This window comes from Ranitomeya variabilis, chromosome 2 (assembly GCF_051348905.1).
Source record: "Ranitomeya variabilis isolate aRanVar5 chromosome 2, aRanVar5.hap1, whole genome shotgun sequence".
Lineage (NCBI taxonomy): Eukaryota > Metazoa > Chordata > Amphibia > Anura > Dendrobatidae > Ranitomeya > Ranitomeya variabilis.
In genome coordinates, this window is record NC_135233.1 from 871345788 (window position 1) to 871366960 (window position 21173).

Here is a 21173-nt window from a genome sequence, read left to right on the forward strand (position 1 = left end):
TTTTATTACTGTGATGTATTTATAAAGTAGTGTGGCATGTGTAAAATGTGGTGTCAGTGTGTGTGTGTGCTGGTTTCTTTCTTTTTTTTTTTTTTAATGTCGTGTATTGCCAAAGTAGTGTGGCATGTGCAAAATGTGGTTTGTGTGTGTGTGTGTGTGTGTGTGTGTGTGTGTGTGTGTGTGTGTGTGTGTGTAATGGCGGTGTGATTGTGCATGTTGCATGTGTGTGTGTTTGTTTTTTGTTTTGTTTTTTTAAATTGTATTGTTGAAAAAATTTACAGTTAATGTACTTGTATTTAAAATAAAGCGCATTGTAGCTCCTAATTGTGATGTTTAAAAAAAAAAGAAAATGAAAAGATAATTATTAAATTTTTTTTATTCAAACTGTACGTAGTATCATTTCAGAAAGGTGAATTTTAAAGTGTGGTGTATGTAAAAATGTACACACACCATGCAATACAGAGTTGGTTGAGGGTTTATTTTTTAAAATAAAAGGTGTAGGAAAATTGTAATACCTATTTTGTTTCCTTTTTGTAATTTGTAAAGGGATCTTTTCAAATCACATATGTTGTCAATACATTTTCAACTGGTGTTTAAGCATTTCAACTTTAATTGAGGGTATTTTGTTCAATTTTTTTTTTTGGGGTGGGGGAAAATGGTTTAACAGCTTGAGCATGTTATTGAACTAGGATACTCAGCTCAGACTGGTGTGCCTTGGGTATATTTTTTTGGTGGTTTCACAAAACATTGTTTTTTGGCCTGCTTGGACATTGCTCAGATATAACATTTGAGCAGGGTGGTTTTTAAATATATTACATTTAGTGTTGAGCATTCCGATACCGCAAGTATCGGGTATCGGCCGATATTTGCTGTATCGGAATTCCGATACCGAGATCCGATATTTTTGTGGTATCGGGTATCGGTATCGAAACAACATTAATGTGTAAAATAAAGAATTAAAATAAAAAATATTGCTATACTCACCTCTCCGACGCAGCCTGCACCTTACCGAGGGAACCGGCAGCGTTGTTTGCTTAAAATTCGCGCGTTTCCTTCCTTATGTGAAGTCCCGGCTTGTGATTGGTCGCGTGCCGCCCATGTGGCCGTGACGCGACCAATCACAGCAAGCCGTGACGTAATTTCAGGTCCTTCAGGATTTTAAAATTACGTTCCGGCGTTGTGATTGGTCGCGTCGCGGTCACATGGGCGACACGACCAATCACAAGCCGTGACGTCACGGGAGGCTGGACACGCGCGCATTTTAAAATGTGACCCATGTGACCGCGACGCGACCAATCACAACGCCGGAACGTAATTTTAAAATCCTGAAGGACCTGAAATTACGTCACGGCTTGCTGTGATTGGTCGCGTCGCGGCCACATGGGCGGCACGCGACCAATCACAAGCCGGGACTTCACGTAAGGAAGGAAACGCGCGAATTTTAAGCAAACAACGCTGCCGGTTCCCTTGGAGAGGTGAGTATAGCAATATTTTTTATTTTAATTCTTTCTTTTACACATTAATATGGATCCCAGGGCCTGAAGGAGAGTTTCCTCTCCTTCAGACCCTGGGAACCATCAGGGATACCGTCCGATACTTGAGTCCCATTGACTTGTATTGGTATCGGGTATCGGTATCGGATTGGATCCGATACTTTGCCGGTATCGGCCGATACTTTCTGATACCAATACTTTCAAGTATCGGACGGTATCGCTCAACACTAATTACATTAGCTATTTTGGGAGGTTTGTGGGTATAAGTAAAAAGTGTCTTTATACTTGCAGATCCAGCAGGGACCACCAAGCCAGCAGGGACCACCAAGCTAGCAAGCCAGCTTCCTGATGTAAGTATTAACCCCTTTCTGCCAGCTGACGAAATAGTACGTCAGCTGGCAGATCCCCTGCTTTAAGGTGGGCTCCGGCGGTGAGCCCACCTTAAAGCCACGACATGTCAGCTGTTTTGTACAGCTGACATGTGCGCGCAATGAGCGCGAGTGGAATCACGATCCGCCCGTGCCCATTAACTAGTTAAATGCCGCCGTCAAGCGCTGACAGCGGCATTTAACTAGCGCTCCCGGCCGCGCGGCCGGAAATGCTCTCACCGCTGACCCTGTCACATGATCGGGGGTCAGCGGTGCATTGCCATAACAACCAGAGGTCTCCTTGAGACCTCTATGGTTGTTGATGGCCGATTGCTTTGAGCGCCACCCTGCCTTTCTGCTACATAGAGGTGATCTGTATTTCACCTGTATGTAGCAGAGCCGATCGTGTAGTACATGCTTCTAGCCTCCTATGGAGGCTATTGAAGCATGCCAAAATTAAGAAAAAAAAGTGTTTAAAAATATTAAAAAAATAAAAAATATATAAAAGCTCAAATCACCCCCCTTTCGCCCCAATCAAAATAAAACAATAAAAAAAAAAATCAAACCTACACATATTTGGTATTAACGCGTTCAGAATCGCCTGATCTATCAATGAAAGCAAAGGATTAACCTGACCGCTAAATTGCGTAGCAAGAAAAAAAATCAAAACGCCAAAATTACGTTTTTTTGGCCGCCACGACGTTGCATTAAAATGCAATAACGGGCGATCAAAAAAACGTATCTGCACCAAAATGATATCAATAAAAACGCCAGCTTGGCACGCAAAAAATAAGCCCTCACCCGACCCCAGATCATGAAAATTGGAGACGCTACGGGTATCGGAAAATCGCGCATTTTTTTTTTTTTTTTTAGCAAAACTTGGAATTTTTTTCACCACTTAGATTAAAAAAAAACTAGACATGTTAGGTGTCTATGAACTCGTAATGACCTGGAGAATCATAATGGCAGGTTAGTTTTAGCATTTGGTGAACCTAGCAAAAAAGCCAAACAAAAAACAAGTGTGAGATTGCACTTTTTTTGCAATTTCATCACACTTGGAATTTTTTTCCCGTTTTCTGTTACACGGCATGGTAAAACCAATAGTATCGTTCAAAAGTACATCTCGTCCCGCAAAAAATAAGCCCTCACATGGCCATATTGACGGAAAAATAAAAAAGTTATGGCTCTGGGAAGGAGGGGAGCGAAAAACGAAAACGAAAAAACGGAAAAAGCTCCGGGGGTGAAGGGGTTAAAGACCACAAAGCTTTGAATATAATTTGTATAGTAGCTAACAAGTGTCTTTATACTTGCAGATCCCCGAAAAACCTGTCTTCTTCTGGGAGCCCTCCTTCACAGCGTCTGCGTATTGAGGTAATTTAAAAATTAAACTTTGTCTTTTTGTTCTTGTTAAAATTTTGGTTTAACACTATATGCATCAATTATGTTTTCACAGGAAGCTGAAGCAGCCGAGGGCCTCTCAGAAGGAGATGGGGTGGGTGGAGAAATGCCAGGAGCGGGCGAACAGAGTGTACGTTGTGCAGAAACTATTGCTTCAGACATCACAGTGCACCCAACACATACAAAGCAGATCATCTTACATGACAGTACACATAAAACATATGCCTACATCCAACATAATTCATTTTCCTTTTTTAAGTCCGCTCCACATTCTGGCCAACACCATGAAGGTCCTCCCAGCAGCTCCCAGAGTAGGCGTCATTATCGCCGCAGCGGTCAGCCTGCAGTAAGTATATATGTATATATATATATATATATATATATATATATATTTTTTTTTATTGTTTTTCTTGGTAGTTTTGTGTTTCAGTGTACTAATTTTTTTCTTGTTTTTTCTACAGTCTTCACAACGTGCTCCCGACTCAGATGGTGATGACGGCAGAATCGATGTGGACCTCCTCATCGAAGAGGTCCGCGAGCAGGAGCCACTGTGGAACATGGCTGACCACAGCCATGCTGATCAATTTCTTACCTGTCGGCTCTGGGAGCAAATATGCTTGAACATTGTGGACAACTGGGAGGACCTTGAACCAAGGCAGCAGACTCGAGCACGTAAGTAGTCACATTTCAGTAATTTCGGTAGCAGGATGGAATGTGTTGTACTTAAATGTTTTTTTTTCATTCTTCTCTTTACAGGTGAAAGGGTAATGAAGCGGTGGCAGTCACTCAGGGATCGCTTCAAGAGAGAGTTCAACAAGGAGATGCAGGCCCCGAGTGGCTCAAGAGGACTCAGTAGCCAATATAAGTACGGCAGGGCCCTGTCATTCCTCCGGTCAACGATCTTGAGCAGAAGGTAAATATTTCACAGCCCATGTAATAATTCTCCATGTTTACCTGTCTAACCTTATTTTTTTTCAGGCAGGGCTTTTTCCTATCAATATATTAATTGTTATTTTTTCTTTTCTTTCACAGCACCATCTGTAGCACTTGGGAGCCTGCTGCTACCTTGGACCCCTCTGGAGTGATCCCACAGGAGTCTGCCACCGTGGACCACGTCGGTAGACCTCGCATCGACGCATTATGATGGCCACCTGCTGACAGAAGTGTGAAAGGAGCCAAAGACGAAATTCAGTGCCGGATAGCATTTTTTTAAACTGAGCATGCCTGGAAGATTTTCTATTCATTCAATTTTAACCCATTTTTCCATTCCGGGAAGAACTCACTCTCTCTCTCTAGAATTGTGTTCCTGGCAGATACTGCTTCAACAGATCTGTCAAAAAACAGGATCCAGCGCATCCGTTTTTTACAATCTGCACAGGATCTGTCTTTTCAACACTTTGACGGATTGTGACTGAATGCAAAAAATGGAAGTGTGAAAGAGGTCTAAAACAGAACAGGAGAAATAAATTTTGCCTTCTTGCAAACACTTTATTTACAGCTCAGTGAGCTCTGCAACAATATTGCAACCCAACCCCGTCTGCCTGTGAGCTGGAAGCTGAAGCTGAGAGGAACCTGCAGATGTGTCAGGTACAATCACACACAGCTCTGCAGTGAGATCAGGAGAGCAGAGAGCGACCATTAAACATTTCACTGGTGTCTCCCCCTTAATGCAAAATAAACTCTGAAGGAGAAGTTATATTCCAGGCACCATCCTAATCAGTGTCTTGAAGAGGTAGATTACAAAAAGTGATAAAAGATGTTTTCTCAAAAACAAGACATCCGATATGAGGCATACAGGTAAGACTTTTCTAACCTGTATTCCCATATTAATAGATTAGATTCAGTAGGTTCAATGTGGTGACAAATTCCTTTTAAAAAGAGAATGGAACCACTCCGCTGACTGAATATCCTAATGTCCTAAGCAGACAGTGCACTTTTCATTAATTAACATATTGTACAAAATGTAATTGAATGTGAAGACAAAGCTATTTTCTCCACTTACCTTTGGCAGCAAATTGGAAAAATACTGTGTTAAAACCTGATAGGACTTCCCATTCATTGCAAAGTGAACGTTTCCAAGAGTAGTGGGATTATTAATCCATTCTTCACTTACATTAATTTGTGACTCCAAAAAAGAGAAAAATTAGATTATGAATATGTTAAAAAGTTTTCCATTTTTTGTTCTAAAAATGTAACATTTTTTTTAAAAAACTTTTAATTAACTGATTTATATCACCATATACAAAAAGCCTTAACTTTTTTAAATGTTAATGGAAATGTATGTGGACATCTTTTTTGTACTATGAGCATTGTGTAGTTCTATTTGTGTTAAGTACACTTTTCCAAGTACTGGCAGTTATACCATGTCACAATCTAACACTCATCTCTATTCTCTTGAGACAGGTATTTAACTCATTCTATCTCCGGCATTGAATCCTGCATGTATTTAGCTTTGCTAGCCATCTTAGCAAGCATATATTATGGTATTTAACTCATTCTCTCTCTGTCATTGAATCCTGCATGTATAAAGCTTTGCTATCCATATTAGCAAGCATATGCTATCATATTTAACTCATTCTATCTCCAGCATTGAATCCTGCATGTACCCAGCTTTGCTAGCCATCTTAGCAAGCATACGTTGTTACTCTGCTTGTCCCCTTATGCTGTGAGGTCATGTAACTGGCAGTTATACCATGGCAGTTAGACAGGGAAGGAGACAGGTAAGACAATTAAACAAACCTATTCCCAGTACATTTGGATTACAATCTATTTACCTTATGCAGTTGCATAATTTATATCCTGGCTGTGGCATTCACTCACAGCCACCATCCTTGCATTAACTCTTTATATTCCATCCATATCAGCCCCTCAATCCCTTCCTCTCCTATGTATAGCAGTTATGCTCTTTTCACATTGCTAAACTGCACAGATCCATTCAGTCCCATCATCCAACACAAGAGACGCTCTCACAAAACACTTAACCATCTGCTCACTATTTCTATCCTCCTTTTCCTAGTCGCAGGAGATATCTCTCCCAACCCAGGGCCCTCATGTTATAGCAAGTCAAACCCCCCAAGTGCTATACTCAGAAACCCCTTTAACCTTATAAATATTCCTTGCATGACTTCTGCCTTTTTCAATTGTGCCCTTTGGAATCCTTGCTCAGAGTGTAATAAACTCTCCTTCATCCATCACTTCTTCCTCTATAATTCTTTTAACCTCCCGGCTCTTACTGAAACCTGAATCCTGCAGTCAGACACCACCGCTGCTGTTGCTCTCTCATATGGTGGACTACACTTCTCTCATACCCCAAGAACGGACAACAGAGCAGATGGAGGCATTGTTCTGTTCCTATCACCCAAATGTAACTTCCAGGTTATCCCTCAAGTACCTTCACTTGTTTTCCCTTGTTTTGAGGTTCATGCTGTCAGACTCTACATCCCCTTCTCCATGCGAGTGGCAGTGGTGTATCATCCTCCGGGCCCATCCCATCAGTTTCTGGATTATTTTGCCACCTGGCTTCAACACTTTCTCTCCTGCGATATCCCCACCCTGATCATGGGTGATTTTAAAATCCCCATTGCTTTTCTCTTCTACCCATCTGCTACTCACCTTTTATCTCTAACCTCCTCCTTCAGCCTTTCGCAGCTTACTAACTCTCCAATGCATGAAGACGGAAACTCCCTCGACTTGATGTTCTCCGGGCTTTGCTCAGTAGATTATTTCACAAAGTCCCCTCTCCCGCTCTCTGACTACAACCTTCTTTCATTCTCCATCAAGGACTGACATCCCGCTCAGGTAACCTTTACTTTCCACACATATAGAAATATACAGGCCATTAACACCCAGACACCTATGAAGAACTTGCAGTTATCACTGGCCCCTATCTCCTCCCTTGCATGTCCTGATTCTGCACTGAAGCATTACAATGAAACATTGCAACGTGCTCTGGATGAAACTGCACCTCCTATACATAGAACAACATGGCACAGACGGCGACAACCATGGCACATGCTGCAAACACGTTTCCTGCAGCGGTGCTCCAAGTGCGCCGAACGTCTGTGAAGAAAGTCCAATCTACCCGAAGATTTCATCCATAATGAGTTTATGCTTAAAACATACAACACTGCCCTTCACCTCTCCAAACAAACCTATTTCAACACCCTCATCACCTCACTATCCAATAACCCAAAATGTCTGACACTTTTCATTCCCTACTCAACCCAAGAGTGCAGGCCTTAACCATGGATCTCCACGCTGACGATCTGGCCAATTATTTCAAAGAAAAAATTGATTATATCTTACAGGAAATTACCTCCCAATCCCCTCTTACCATACACTGTCCTCCATCCTCCACTGCATTCTAGCTCACTCTCTGACTCTGAACTAGTCACAGAAGAAGTAATCAGGCGCCTTGCATCTTCTCGCCCGACCACTTGCACCAGTGACCCCATTCCATCACATCTCCTCCAGTTCCTTTTCCCTGATTTCACCACGCACCTAACAAAAATATTCAACCTCTCTATCTTCTGGTATCTTTCCCTCTACCTTGAAGCATGCCATCATACATCAAAACCATCTCTTGATCAAAACCGTGCCGCTAACTATAGATTTGTCTCTAATCTTCTGGTCCTGCGTGCATAGCCATATATGTGGTGTGTGGCTCTGCAGGTGGAGGTATGTCTGAACCATCTCTTAACCCAGAATACCCACTGTACTCCAGAACCACATGTACTCCTCTTCCTCTGTTTTAACTGTTACATCTGAACCATCTCTTAACCCAGAATACTCACTGCACTCCAGAGCCCCATGTACTCCTCTTCCTCTGCTTTAACTGGTACATCTGAACTATCTCTTTCCCTTTCCTCTTTCTGCTGCTCTTTCCCTGACTTTAATTCCATTTATCATACTTCAAATTTACTGAATGCATATTGATACATCCATGCTCTTCACACCTAGCACTATCCTTCCATCTTATTCTGTCTTTCTTCTGCTTTAATGGTAGTCAAATGTTCTTTTAACTGCAATCTGTTAATCGTTCCCTGCTGTGAACTGTCCTCCTGCCCCTTCCTCCACTCCCCTCCGTCTCTCAACTGGCTTCATTTCATGGACACTTGAATGGTATAAGTTGAATGTAACTGGTCAGACATAACCTTGTTCAGATGTGACCTCATTTGAAGTGACATCTTTTAAGTGTAGCTGTTGTGAATTCTGCTTTTGGGCTCCCTCTGGTGGTTGTAGGTGGTAATGCAGTTGCCCCTGAGTTGCAGTCCTGGTCAGGTGTATCTGCTGATTGCAGTTCTGACTGGGGTATTTAGGCATGCAGGATTCATTAGTCCTTGCCAGTTGCCAATTGTTGTTGGGAGGTGTTGGACCTCTGCTTGGTTCCTCCTGCCTTTCTGCCAAATCAGCAAAGATAAGTGTCTAGGTTTTTTTTCCTGTGGCACACATGCTATGTGCTTCACAATTCAGTGCTATTCTTTGTGTTTTCTTGTCCAGCTTAGATTGTGTCAGTATTTTCTCAGTCTTGTTGGATTCTCTGGAGTGGCAGATATACATTCCATGTCTTTAGTTAGATTGTGGAACTTTTTGTATTATCTGCTGTGGATATTTTTGGAAGGGTTTTAATACTGACCGCCTAGTAATCTGTCCTATCCTTTCCTATTTAGCTAGAGTGGCCTTTTTTGCTAAATCCTGTTTTCTACCTGCGTGTGTCTATTCTTCTCCTACTCACAGTCATTATTCGTGGGGGGCTGCCTATCCTTTGGGGGTCTGCTCTGAGGCAAGGTAGCATTCCTATTTCCATCTATAGGGGTATTTAGTCCTCCGGCTGTGTCGAGGTGTCTAGGGTATGTTAGGCACACCCCACGGCTACTTCTAGTTGCGGTGTTAGTTCAGGATTTGCGGTCAGTACAGGTTCCACCGACTCCAGAGAAAGTTTCATGCGGCTCCAAAGTCACCAGATCATAACAGTACAACTGGCCAATAATGAGTTAAATGCATCTCAGAAGAAGGGAAGAAAGGTGTTGAGCCATTTTTTTTTTCTGCAGTCTGTTTTGTCTTCTCTTCCCTCTTTATTTATGGGTGGCTGAGGAGTCTTGTGCCAGCATGGATGTTCAGGAATTAGCTTCTCGTGTAGACCAGCTTGCTGCTAGGGTACAGGATATTTCTGATTATATTGTCCAGACTCCTGCTTTAGAGCCGAAGATTCCTACTCCTGATTTGTTTTTTGGTGATAGGTCCAAATTTTGGGGTTTTAAAAACAATTGTAAACTGTGTTTTGCTCTGAGACCGCGATCCTCCGGTGATTCCATTCAGCAGGTTAAAATTGTCATCTCCCTGCTGCGTGGCGATCCACAGGATTGGGCATTTTCCCTGGAATCTGGGAATCCGGCCTTGCTTAATGTAGATTCCTTTTTTCAGGCTTTAGGATTATTATATGATGAACCGAATTCTGTGGATCAAGCGGAGAAAACCTTGTTGGCCCTGTCTCAGGGTCAAGAGGCGGCAGAATTGTATTGTCAGAAATTTAGAAAATGGTCTGTGTTGACTAAATGGAATGATGATGCTTTGGCAGCAATTTTCAGAAAAGGTCTTTCTGAATCCGTTAAAGATGTTATGGTGGGGTTTCCCACGCCTTCCGGTCTGAGTGATTCTATGTCTCTGGCCATTCAGATTGATCGGCGTTTGCGGGAGCGTCAAACTGTGCGCGCTGTGGCGTCGTCCTTAGTGCAAAGTCCTGAGCCAATGCAGTGTGATAGGATTTTGTCTAGAACGGAACGACAAGGATTCAGACGTCAGAATAGGTTGTGTTATTATTGTGGCGACCCTTCTCATGTCATTTCAGTCTGCCCTAAGCGGACAAAAAGGATCGCTAGTTCATTTACTATCAGTACTGTACAACCTAAATTTCTGTTATCGGTGTCCTTGATCTGCTCATTGTCATCATTTTCTGTCATGGCGTTTGTGGATTCAGGCGCCGCCTTGAACTTAATGGATTTTGAGTTTGCCAGGCGTTGTGGTTTTCCCTTGCAGCCTTTGCAGAACCCTATTCCTTTAAGGGGGATTGATGCTACACCTTTGGCTAAAAATAAGCCCCAGTTTTGGACACAGGTGACCATGCACATGGCGCCAGCCCTGTTGTGAACTCTGTTTTCGGGCTCCCTCTTGTGGTCACTGGTGGTATGGTGTGACTTTTGCTTTGGGCTCCCCCTGGTGGCTTTGTTTGTTATCCTGCTGGTCTCTGGCTATCAGCTGGTTCGTTATCCTCTGGGAGGTTCCTATATAGCTCTGTTTTACTTCCTCTTGTTGCCGGCTGTCGATGTAATCAGTGCTACTCAGATTCCTTCTGACTACCTTGCTCCCAGTCCATCCAGGACAAAGCTAAGTTTTGTTTGCTCATTTTTTTGATCAGCAGTGTTTATCATGTTTTCTTGTCCAGCTTGCTAAAATGTGATTTCCTTGCTTGCTGGATGCTCTAGTGGACTGAGTTTCTCCCCACACACCATTAGTTGGTGCGTGGGTTCTTGTAATCTCAGGATGGATATTTTGTAAGGTTTTTTTTATTGATCGCATAGACCCCTGCTCTATTTTCTGCTTTTTAGTACTAGTGGGCCTCTTTTGCTGAATCTGATTTCATCCCTACGTATGTGCCTTCTTCTTACTTCACCGTTAATATTTGTTGGGGGCTTCTATATCTTTGGGGATTATTTCTCTGGAGGCAAGCGAGGTCTTTCTTTCTCTTTAGGGGTAGCTAGTTCCTCAGGCTGGCTCGAAACGTCTAGGATTTGCGATCAGTCCAGTTACCATCTCCCTAGAGCTTGTCTTTAGTTTATTCACTTGCTGGTCTATTTGTGATCCTCAGCCACTAAGGATCATAACAGTACAGCCGGCCAGTAAAGTGTTAATTGCATGGCAGAAGCAGGAGAAAAGAGGCCTTGAGAAATTTTTTTTTTTGCCGTGTGTCTAGCTGCTGTGGCTAGCTTCTCTCCTCCTCTTAATCTTGGTGTGGCTCTGAGTTCAGCTGCTGACATGGATGTCCAGAGCTTGGCTTCCAGTCTGGATCATCTTGCTGCTAGGGTTCAAAGTATTCAGGATTTTGTTGTTCACAGTCCTATGTCAGAGCCTAGAATACCTATTCCGGAGTTGTTTTCTGGAGATAGATCTAGGTTCCTGAATTTTAGGAACAATTGTAAGTTGTTTCTTTCTTTGAAACCTCGTTCCTCTGGTGATGCCGTTCAGCAAGTTAAGATTATCATTTCCTTTTTGCGTGGTGACCCCCAAGATTGGGCCTTCGCATTGGCGCCAGGGGATCCTGCATTGCTTAGTGTAGATGCGTTTTTTCTAGCCCTTGGATTGCTCTATGAGGAACCTAATCTTGAGAACCAGGCTGAAAAAACGTTATTGGCCCTCTCGCAGGGGCAAGATGAAGCAGAGGTGTACTGCCAGAAATTTCGGAAATGGTCGGTGCTTACTCAGTGGAATGAGTGTGCCCTGGCTGCAAATTTCAGAGAAGGTCTTTCTGAAGCCATTAAGAATCTCATGGTGGGGTTCCCTACGCCTGCAGGTCTGAATGAGTCAATGACTCTGGCCATTCAGATTGATCGGCGTTTGCGGGAGCGCAAACCTGTGCACCATTTGGCGGTGTCTTCTGAACAGACACCTGAATCTATGCAATGTGACAGAATTCTGACCAGAAGTGAATGGCAGAGTTATAGACGGCAAAATGGGTTGTGCTTTTACTGTGGTGACTCAGCTCATGTTATCTCAGCATGCTCTAAGCGCAAAAAAAAGGTTGATAAATCTGTCACCATTGGTACTTTACAGCCTAAGTTCATTTTGTCTGTTACCCTGATTTGTTCCCGATCATCTTACCCGGTTAATGCTTTTGTAGATTCAGGTGCCGCCCTGAGTCTGATGGATTGGTCATTTGCCAGGCACTGTGGTTTTGATTTGGAGCCTTTAAAATTCCCTATTCCACTAAGGGGAATTGATTCTACACCATTGGCTACAAATAGACCTCAGTACTGGACACAAGTGACCATGTGCATGACTCCTGTTCATCAGGAGGTGATTCGCTTCCTTGTACTGCATAATTTGTATGATGTCGTCGTGTTGGGTCTACCATGGTTGCAGACTCATAATCCAGTCCTGGATTGGAAAGCTATGTCGGTGTCAAGTTGGGGTTGTCAGGGAATTCATGGTGACGCTCCTGTGGTGTCCATTGCTTCGTCCACTCCTTCTGAAGTCCCTACGTTTTTGTCAGACTACCAGGATGTATTTGAAGAGCCCAAACTCAATTCTCTACCTCCTCATAGGGACTGTTATTGTGCTATAAATTTGATTCCTGGTAGTAAGTTTCCTAAGGGACGACTTTTCAATTTATCTGTGCCGGAGCATGCTGCCATGCGGAGTTATATAAAGGAGTCTTTAGAGAAGGGACATATTCGCCCGTCCTCATCCCCTCTTGGTGCAGGATTCTTTTTTGTGGCTAAAAAGGATGGTTCCCTGAGACCCTGTATTGATTATCGCCTTTTGAATAAAATCACGGTCAAATTTCAGTATCCTTTGCCATTGTTAACTGATTTGTTTGCTCGCATTAGGGGGTCTAGTTGGTTCACCAAGATAGATCTTCGTGGTGCGTATAACCTTGTGCGTATAAAACAGGGTGATGAATGGAAAACTGCATTTAATACGCCTGAAGGCCATTTTGAGTACTTGGTGATGCCTTTTGGACTTTCTAATGCTCCTTCAGTCTTTCAGTCCTTTATGCATGACATCTTCCGTGAATATCTGGATAAGTTTATGATTGTGTATCTGGATGATATTCTGGTTTTTTCGGATGATTGGGAGTCTCATGTTAAGCAGGTCAGGATGGTCTTTCAGGTCCTACGTGACAATGCTTTATTTGTGAAGGGCTCAAAATGTCTTTTTGGAGTCCAGAAGATTTTTTTTTTGGGTTCATTTTTTCTCCTTCTACTATTGAGATGGACCCAGTCAAGGTTCAGGCTATTCATGACTGGACGCAGCCTACATCTGTTAAGAGTCTTCAGAAGTTCTTGGGTTTTGCTAATTTTTACCGTCGCTTCATAGCTAATTTTTCTGGCGTTGTTAAGCCTTTGACGGATTTGACCAAGAAAGGTTCTGATGTGACTAATTGGTCTTCTGCGGCTGTGGAGGCCTTTCGGGAGCTGAAGCGTCGGTTTTCTTCGGCTCCTGTCTTATGTCAGCCAGATGTCTCACTTCCCTTCCAGGTGGAGGTTGATGCTTCCGAGATTGGAGCGGGGGCTGTTTTGTCGCAGAGAAGCCCCGATGGCTCTGTGATGAAGCCATGTGCTTTCTTTTCAAGAAAGTTTTCACCTGCCGAGCGGAATTATGATGTCGGTAATCGGGAGCTGTTGGCTATGAAGTGGGCATTTGAGGAGTGGCGACATTGGCTCGAGGGAGCTAAACATCGTGTGGTGGTCTTGACTGACCACAAGAATTTGATTTATCTCGAGTCGGCCAAGCGGCTGAATCCCAGACAGGCTCGTTGGTCGTTGTTTTTCTCTCGTTTTGATTTCATGGTCTCGTACCTGCCGGGTTCGTAGAATGTGAAGGCTGATGCTCTTTCTAGGAGTTTTGTGCCTGACTCTCCTGGAGATTCAGAGCCGGCTGGTATCCTTAGAGAAGGGGTGATTTTGTCTGCCATCTCCCGAGATTTGCGACGTGTGCTGCAAGAGTTTCAGGCGGATAGACCTGACCGCTGTCCACCGGAGAGACTGTTTGTCCCGGATAGATGGACCAACAGAGTCATCTCCGAGGTTCATTCTTCGGTGTTGGCGAGCCATCCTGGAATATTTGGTACCAGAGACTTGGTGGCCAGGTCTTTTTGGTGGCCTTCCTTGTCCCGGGATGTGCGTTCCGTGTGCAGTCTTGTGGAATTTGTGCTCGGGCGAAGCCTTGCTGTTCTCGTGCCAGTGGTTTGCTGTTACCTTTGCCTGTCCCGAAGAGGCCTTGGACGCACATTTCCATGGATTTTATTTCAGATCTCCCTGTCTCTCAGAGAATGTCTGTCATCTGGGTGGTGTGTGATCATTTTTCTAAGATGGTCCATTTGGTGCCCTTGCCTAAGTTGCCTTCCTCCTCCGAGTTGGTTCCACTGTTTTTTCAAAATGTGGTTCGTTTGCACGGGATTCCTGAGAACATTGTTTCTGACAGAGGATCCCAGTTTGTGTCTAGATTTTGGTGGACCTTTTGTGCATTGAATTGTCTTTTTCGTCGGCCTTCCATCCTCAGACGAATGGCCAAACCGAGTGAACTAATCAGACCTTGGAGACTTATTTAAGATGTTTTGTTTCTGCTGACCAGGACGACTGAGTTACTTTTTTACCGTTGGCCGAGTTTGCCCTTAATAATCGGGCTAGTTCTGCTACTTTGGTTTCTCCTTTTTTTTGTAATTCGGGGTTTCATCCTTGTTTTTCCTCGGGTCAGGTGGAGCCTTCTGACTGTCCTGGAGTGGATGTTGTGGTGGATAGGTTGCATCAGATTTGGAATCATGTGGTGGACAATTTGAAGTTGTCATAAGAGAAGGCTCAGCTCTTTGCCAACCGCCGTCGCTGTGTGGGTCCCCGACTTCGCGTTGGGGACTTGGTGTGGTTGTCTTCTCGCTTCGTTCCTATGAAGGTCTCCTCTCCTAAGTTCAAGCCTCGGTTTGTCGGTCCTTATAAGATTCTGGAAGTCCTTGGCCCTGTGTCATTCCGTCTGGACCTCCCGGCATCATTTGCTATTCATGATGTGTTCCATCGCTCGTTGTTGCGGAGGTGTGTGGTACCCGTGGTTCCTCCGGTTGAGCCTCCTGCCCCAGTGCTGGTTGAGGGAGAATTGGAATACGTGGTGGAGAAGATCTTGGATTCTTGTGTTTCTAGACGGAGGCTCCAGTATTTGGTCAAGTGGAAGGGCTATGGTCAGGAGGATAATTCTTGGGTTGTCGCCTCTGATGTTCATGCGGCCGATTTGGTTCGTGCCTTCCATGTGGCTCATCCTGATCACCCTGGGGGTTTTCATGAGGGTTCGGTGACCCCTCCTTAAGGGGGGGGTACTGTTGTGAGCTCTGTTTTCGGGCTCCCTCTTGTGGTCACTGGTGGTATGGTGTGACTTTTGCTTTGGGCTCCCCCTGGTGGCTTTGTTTGTTATCCTGCTGGTCTCTGGCTATCAGCTGGTTCGTTATCCTCTGGGAGGTTCCTATATAGCTCTGTTTTACTTCCTCTTGTTGCCGGCTGTCGATGTAATCAGTGCTACTCAGATTCCTTCTGACTACCTTGCTCCCAGTCCATCCAGGACAAAGCTAAGTTTTGTTTGCTCATTTTTTTGATCAGCAGTGTTTATCATGTTTTCTTGTCCACCTTGCTAAAATGTGATTTCCTTGCTTGCTGGATGCTCTAGTGGACTGAGTTTCTCCCCACACACCATTAGTTGGTGCGTGGGTTCTTGTAATCTCAGGATGGATATTTTGTAAGGGTTTTTTTATTGATCGCATAGACCCCTGCTCTATTTTCTGCTTTCTAGTACTAGTGGGCCTCTTTTGCTGAATCTGATTTCATCCCTACGTATGTGCCTTCTTCTTACTTCACCGTTAATATTTGTTGGGGGCTTCTATATCTTTGGGGATTATTTCTCTGGAGGCAAGCGAGGTCTTTCTTTCTCTTTAGGGGTAGCTAGTTCCTCAGGCTGGCTCGAAACGTCTAGGAATTTTTTAGGCACGTTCACCGGCTACCTCTAGTTGTTTTGGATAGGTTCAGATTTGCGATCAGTCCAGTTACCATCTCCCTAGAGCTTGTCTTTAGTTTATTCACTTGCTGGTCTATTTGTGATCCTCAGCCACTAAGGATCATAACACACAGCCCATCAGTAAGATCGTCGATTTCTGGTGTTGCATAATTTGCATGATGTTATCGTGCTGGGTTTCCCGTGGTTGCAGGTACATAATCCTGTGTTGGATTGGAAATCTATGTCTGTGACTAGTTGGGGTTGTCAGGGGGTTCATAATGATGTTCCTTTGATGTCAATCTCCTCTTCTTCCTCTTCTGAAATTCCAGAGTTTTTGTCTGATTTTCAGGATGTATTCGATGAGCCCAAGTCCAGTTCCCTTCCACCGCATAGGGACTGTGATTGTGCTATTGACTTGATTCCAGGCAGTAAGTTTCCTAAGGGCCGACTTTTCAACCTGTCTGTGCCTGAACATACCGCCATGCGGAGTTATGTTAAGGAGTCTTTGGAGAAAGGGCATATTTGGCCATCTTCTTCACCGTTGGGAGCAGGTTTTTTTTGTTGTTGCTAAGAAGGATGGCTCCTTGAGACCTTGTATTGATTATCGCCTCTTGAATAAGATCACGGTCAAGTTTCAATAAACTTTACCTTTGCTTTCCGATTTGTTTGCTAGGATTAAGGGGGCTAGTTGGTTTACGAAGATTGACCTTTGGGGGGCATATAATCTTGTTCGTATTAAGCAGGGTGATGAATGGAAAACTTCGTTTAATACGCCCGAAGGCCATTTTGAATACCTTGTGATGCCATTCGGGCTCACTAACGCTCCGTTTGTTTTTCAATCCTTCATGCATGATATCTTCCGGACATATATTGATAACTTCTTGATTGTATATTTGGACGATATTTTGATTTTTTCCGATGATTGGAAGTCTCATGTGGAACAGGTCAGGATTAGTGTTGAGCGATACCGTCCGATACTTGAAAGTATCGGTATCGGATAGTATCGGCCGATACCCGAAAAGTATCGGATATCGCCGATACCAGATACCAATACAAGTCAATGGGACACCAAGTATCGGAAGGTATCCTGATGGTTCCCAGGGTCTGAAGGAGAGGAAACTCTCCTTCAGGCCCTGGGATCCATAGTACTGTGTAAAATAAAGAATTAAAATAAAAAATATTGATATACTCACCTCTCCGGAGGCCCCTGGACATCACCGCTGGTAACCGGCAGCCTTCTTTGCTTAAAATGAGCGCGTTTAGGGCCTTCCATGATGTCACGGCTTCTGATTGGTTGCGTGCCGCTCATGTGACCGCCACGCGACCAATCACAAGCCGCGACGTCATTCTCATGTCCTAAATTCCTAGAATGAGGAGTTTAGGGCCTGAGAATGACGTCACAGCTTGTGATTGGTCGCGTGGCGGTCACATGAGCGGCACGCGACCAATCAGAAGCCGTGACGTCATGGAAGGCCCTAAACGCACTCATTTTAAGCAAAGAAGGCTGCCGGTTACCAGCGGTGATGTCCAGGGGCCTCCGGAGAGGTGAGTATATCAATATTTTTTATTTGAATTCTTTATTTTACACAGTAATATGGATCCAATACCGATTCCCGATACCACAAAAGTATCGGTTCTCGGTATCGGAATTCCGATACCGCAAGTATCGGCCGATACCCGATACTTGCAGTATCGGAATGCTCAACACTAGTCAGGATGGTATTTCAGATCCTTCGTGACAATGCCTTGTTTGTGAAGGGGTCTAAGTGTCTCTTTGGGGTGCAGAAGGTTTCTTTTTTGGGCTTTATTTTTCCTCCCTCATCTATGGAGATGGATCCGGTTAAGGTTCAGGCCATTCATGATTGGATTCAACCCACATCCGTGAAGAGCCTTCAGAAATTTTTGGGTTTAGCAAATTTTTATCGCCGTTTCATTGCTAACTTCTCCAGCGTGGTTAAACCCTTGACTGATTTGACGAAAAAAGGCGCTGATGTGGCGAATTGGTCCTCTGCGGCTGTCTCTGCCTTTCAGGAGCTTAAACGCCAATTTACTTCTGCTCCGGTGTTGCGCCAACCAGATGTTTCTCTTCCGTTTCAGGTTGAGATTGATGCTTCTGAGATTGGGGCAGGGGCCGTTTTGTCTCAGAGGGATTCTGTTGGTTCTTTGATGAAACCGTGTGCCTTCTTCTCCCGCAAGTTTTCGCCTGCTGAACGCAATTATGATGTCGGCAATCGGGAGTTGTTGGCTATGAAGTGGGCATTTGAGGAGTGGCGACATTGGCTTGAGGGAGCTAAGCACCGTATTGTGGTCCTGACCGATCATAAGAATTTGATTTACCTCGAGTCTGCCAAATGGCTGAGTCCTAGACAGGCTCGATGGTCCTTGTTTTTTTCCCGTTTTGATTTCGTGGTTTCGTATCTTCCGGGTTCTAAGAATATTAAGGCTGATGCCCTTTCTAGGAGTTTTTTGCCTGATTCTCCTGAGGTCCTTGAACAGGTCGGCATTCTGAAAGAAGGGTTGGTCCTTTCTGCCATTTCCCCTGATTTACGGCGGGTTCTTCAGGAATTTCAGGCTGATAGACCTGACCGCTGTCCTGTGGGGAAATTGTTTATTCCTGACAGCTGGACTAGTAGAGTTATTTCTGAGGTTCACTGTTCTGTGTTGGCTGGTCATCCTGGTATTTTTGGTACCAGAGATTTGGTTGTTAGGTCCTTCTGGTGGCCTTCGTTGTCACGTGATGTGCGTTCTTTTGTGCAGTCCTGTGGGACTTGTGCGCGGGCCAAGCCTTGTTGTTCCCATGCTAGTGGGTTACTTTTGCCATTGCCGGTCCCTGAGAGGCCCTGGACGCATATTTCCATGGATTTTATTTCTGATCTTCCGGTTTCCCAGAGGATGTCGGTTATCGGGGTTGTTTGTGACCGGTTTTCTAAGATGGTTCATTTGGTGCCTTTGCCTAAATTGCCTTCCTCTTCAGAGTTGGTTCTGTTGTTTTTTCAGCATGTGGTTCGTTTGCATGGTATTCCGGAGAATATTGTGTCCGACAGAGGTTCCCAGTTTGTTTCTAGGTTTTGGCGGGCCTTTTGTGCTAGGCTGGGCATTGATTTGTCTTTTTCTTCTGCATTTCATCCTCAAATGGCCAGACCGAGCGAACTAATCAGACTTTGGAGACTTATTTGAGATGCTTTGTGTCTGCCGATCAGGATGATTGGGTGGCCTTTTTGCCATTGGCCGAGTTTGCCCTTAATAATCGGGCTAGTTCGGCTACTTTGGTTTCGCCTTTTTTTTTAATTTTGGTTTTCATCCTCGTTTTTCTTCTGGGCAGGTTGAGCCTTCTGACTGTCCTGGTGTGGATTCTGTGGTTGACAGGTTGCAGCAGATTTGGGCTCATGTGGTGGACAATTTGGTGTTGTCTCAGGAGGAGGCTCAACGTTTTGCTAACCGTCGTCGGTGTGTTGGTTCCCGGCTTCGGGTTGGGGATTTGGTTTGGTTGTCTTCCCGTCATGTTCCTATGAAGGTCTCTTCCCCTAAGTTTAAGCCTCGGTTTATTGGTCCTTATAGGATTTCTGAGATTATTAATCCGGTGTCTTTTCGATTGGCGCTTCCGGCCTCATTTGCTATCCATAATGTCTTCCATAGATCTTTATTGCGGAAATATGTGGTGCCCGTTATTCCCTCTGTTGATCCTCCGGCCCCTGTTTTGGTTGATGGGGAGTTGGAATATGTGGTTGAGAAGATTTTGGATTCTCGTTTTTCGAGGCGGAGGCTTCAGTACCTTGTAAAATGGAAGGGTTATGGCCAGGAGGATAATTCTTGGGTTTTTGCTTCTGATGTCCATGCTGCTGATTTGGTTCATGCTTTTCATCTGGCTCGTCCTGATCGGCCTGGGGGCTCTGGTGAGGGTTCGGTGACCCCTCCTCAAGGGGGTTGGTACTGTTGTGAATTCTGCTTTTGGGCTCCCTCTGGTGGTTGTAGGTGGTAATGCAGTTGCCCCTGAGTTGCAGTCCTGGTCAGGTGTATCTGCTGATTGCAGTTCTGACTGGGGTATTTAGGCGTGCAGGATTCATTAGTCCTTGCCAGTTGCCAATTGTTGTTGGGAGGTGTTGGACCTCTGCTTGGTTCCTCCTGCCTTTCTGCCAAATCAGCAAAGATAAGTGTCTGTTTTTTTTTTCCTGTGGCACACATGCTATGTGCTTCACAATTCAGTGCTATTCTTTGTGTTTTCTTGTCCAGCTTAGATTGTGTCAGTATTTTCTCAGTCTTGTTGGATTCTCTGGAGTGGCAGATATACATTCCATGTCTTTAGTTAGATTGTGGAACTTTTTGTATTATCTGCTGTGGATATTTTTGGAAGGGTTTTAATTAGTGTTGAGCATTCCGATACCGCAAGTATCGGGTATCGGCCGATACTTGCGGTATCGGAATTCCGATACCGGGATTCCGATACTTGCCACGTATCGGATACCGGAATCGAAAGTTCCCAGATTCAAAATGCAGAAATTCAGCCAATGAGAATGATTTCAAGTGTGGGCACATCCTGTTCAGCATGGAGGGCATGAAACTACTGGCATGGCTGTGATTGGCTGCTGAAATGATGTCATGATGCAGTTTAAAAGTCGCTGGCGCCATTTTGCGATCACTCTGCTGTGAATTCAGTTAGTGACAGGACGCTGTTTGCTGACTGAGGGCCAGTTTAGAGATAGCGATTTGCTTCTTTGTGCTTTCCAAAGGCTAATTTAGCAACCGCTGTGTTCACCTACTATTCACCTTGCTTTTGCCTTGTAGCGCTGTTTTCACAGCGATCTGCAAGGTCTGTGTGTGTGTGTGTGTGAGTGCAGCCCACTCTCTAGTCTGAGTGCAGCCACATAGGCCATCCATAGCTGGTTGTATTCAGTTCAGGGAAGGTGGTTCATTGCCTCATACTGTCCTTTTTTTTTTTTTTTTCCAAGTAGTGTAGTCTGCTGCTAATTTATTAAAAAAAATCCTATTAGTGTCTTTCCACCCGTCTCCAGCTAATTTGTGGAAAAACACTAGATAGGATAACGTAGAGGAGGGTTTTTGGGCCTTGCAGCGCCGTTTACGGCTGTCTGCACGGTCTCCGTGTGACTGCAGCTCGCCCTGTAGTCTGTGAGCAGCCATAGCCTGGTTGTCTCCAGCTCAGGGTTGTTCA

At 44.5% G+C, this 21173-nt stretch overlaps 1 protein-coding gene across 1 annotated transcript in view; it reads right to left on the reverse strand.

The window, feature by feature from the left end:
• The window catches only part of LOC143808062 (putative cation-transporting ATPase 13A5), a 318077-nt gene that overhangs the window by 66697 nt on the left and 230207 nt on the right, over positions 1 to 21173 (reverse strand). Inside the window, exon 22 of the mRNA XM_077290322.1 lies at positions 5262 to 5384. Coding sequence (XP_077146437.1) covers positions 5262 to 5384 — 123 coding nt within the window. The remainder of the gene's footprint in view (positions 1 to 5261; positions 5385 to 21173) is intronic.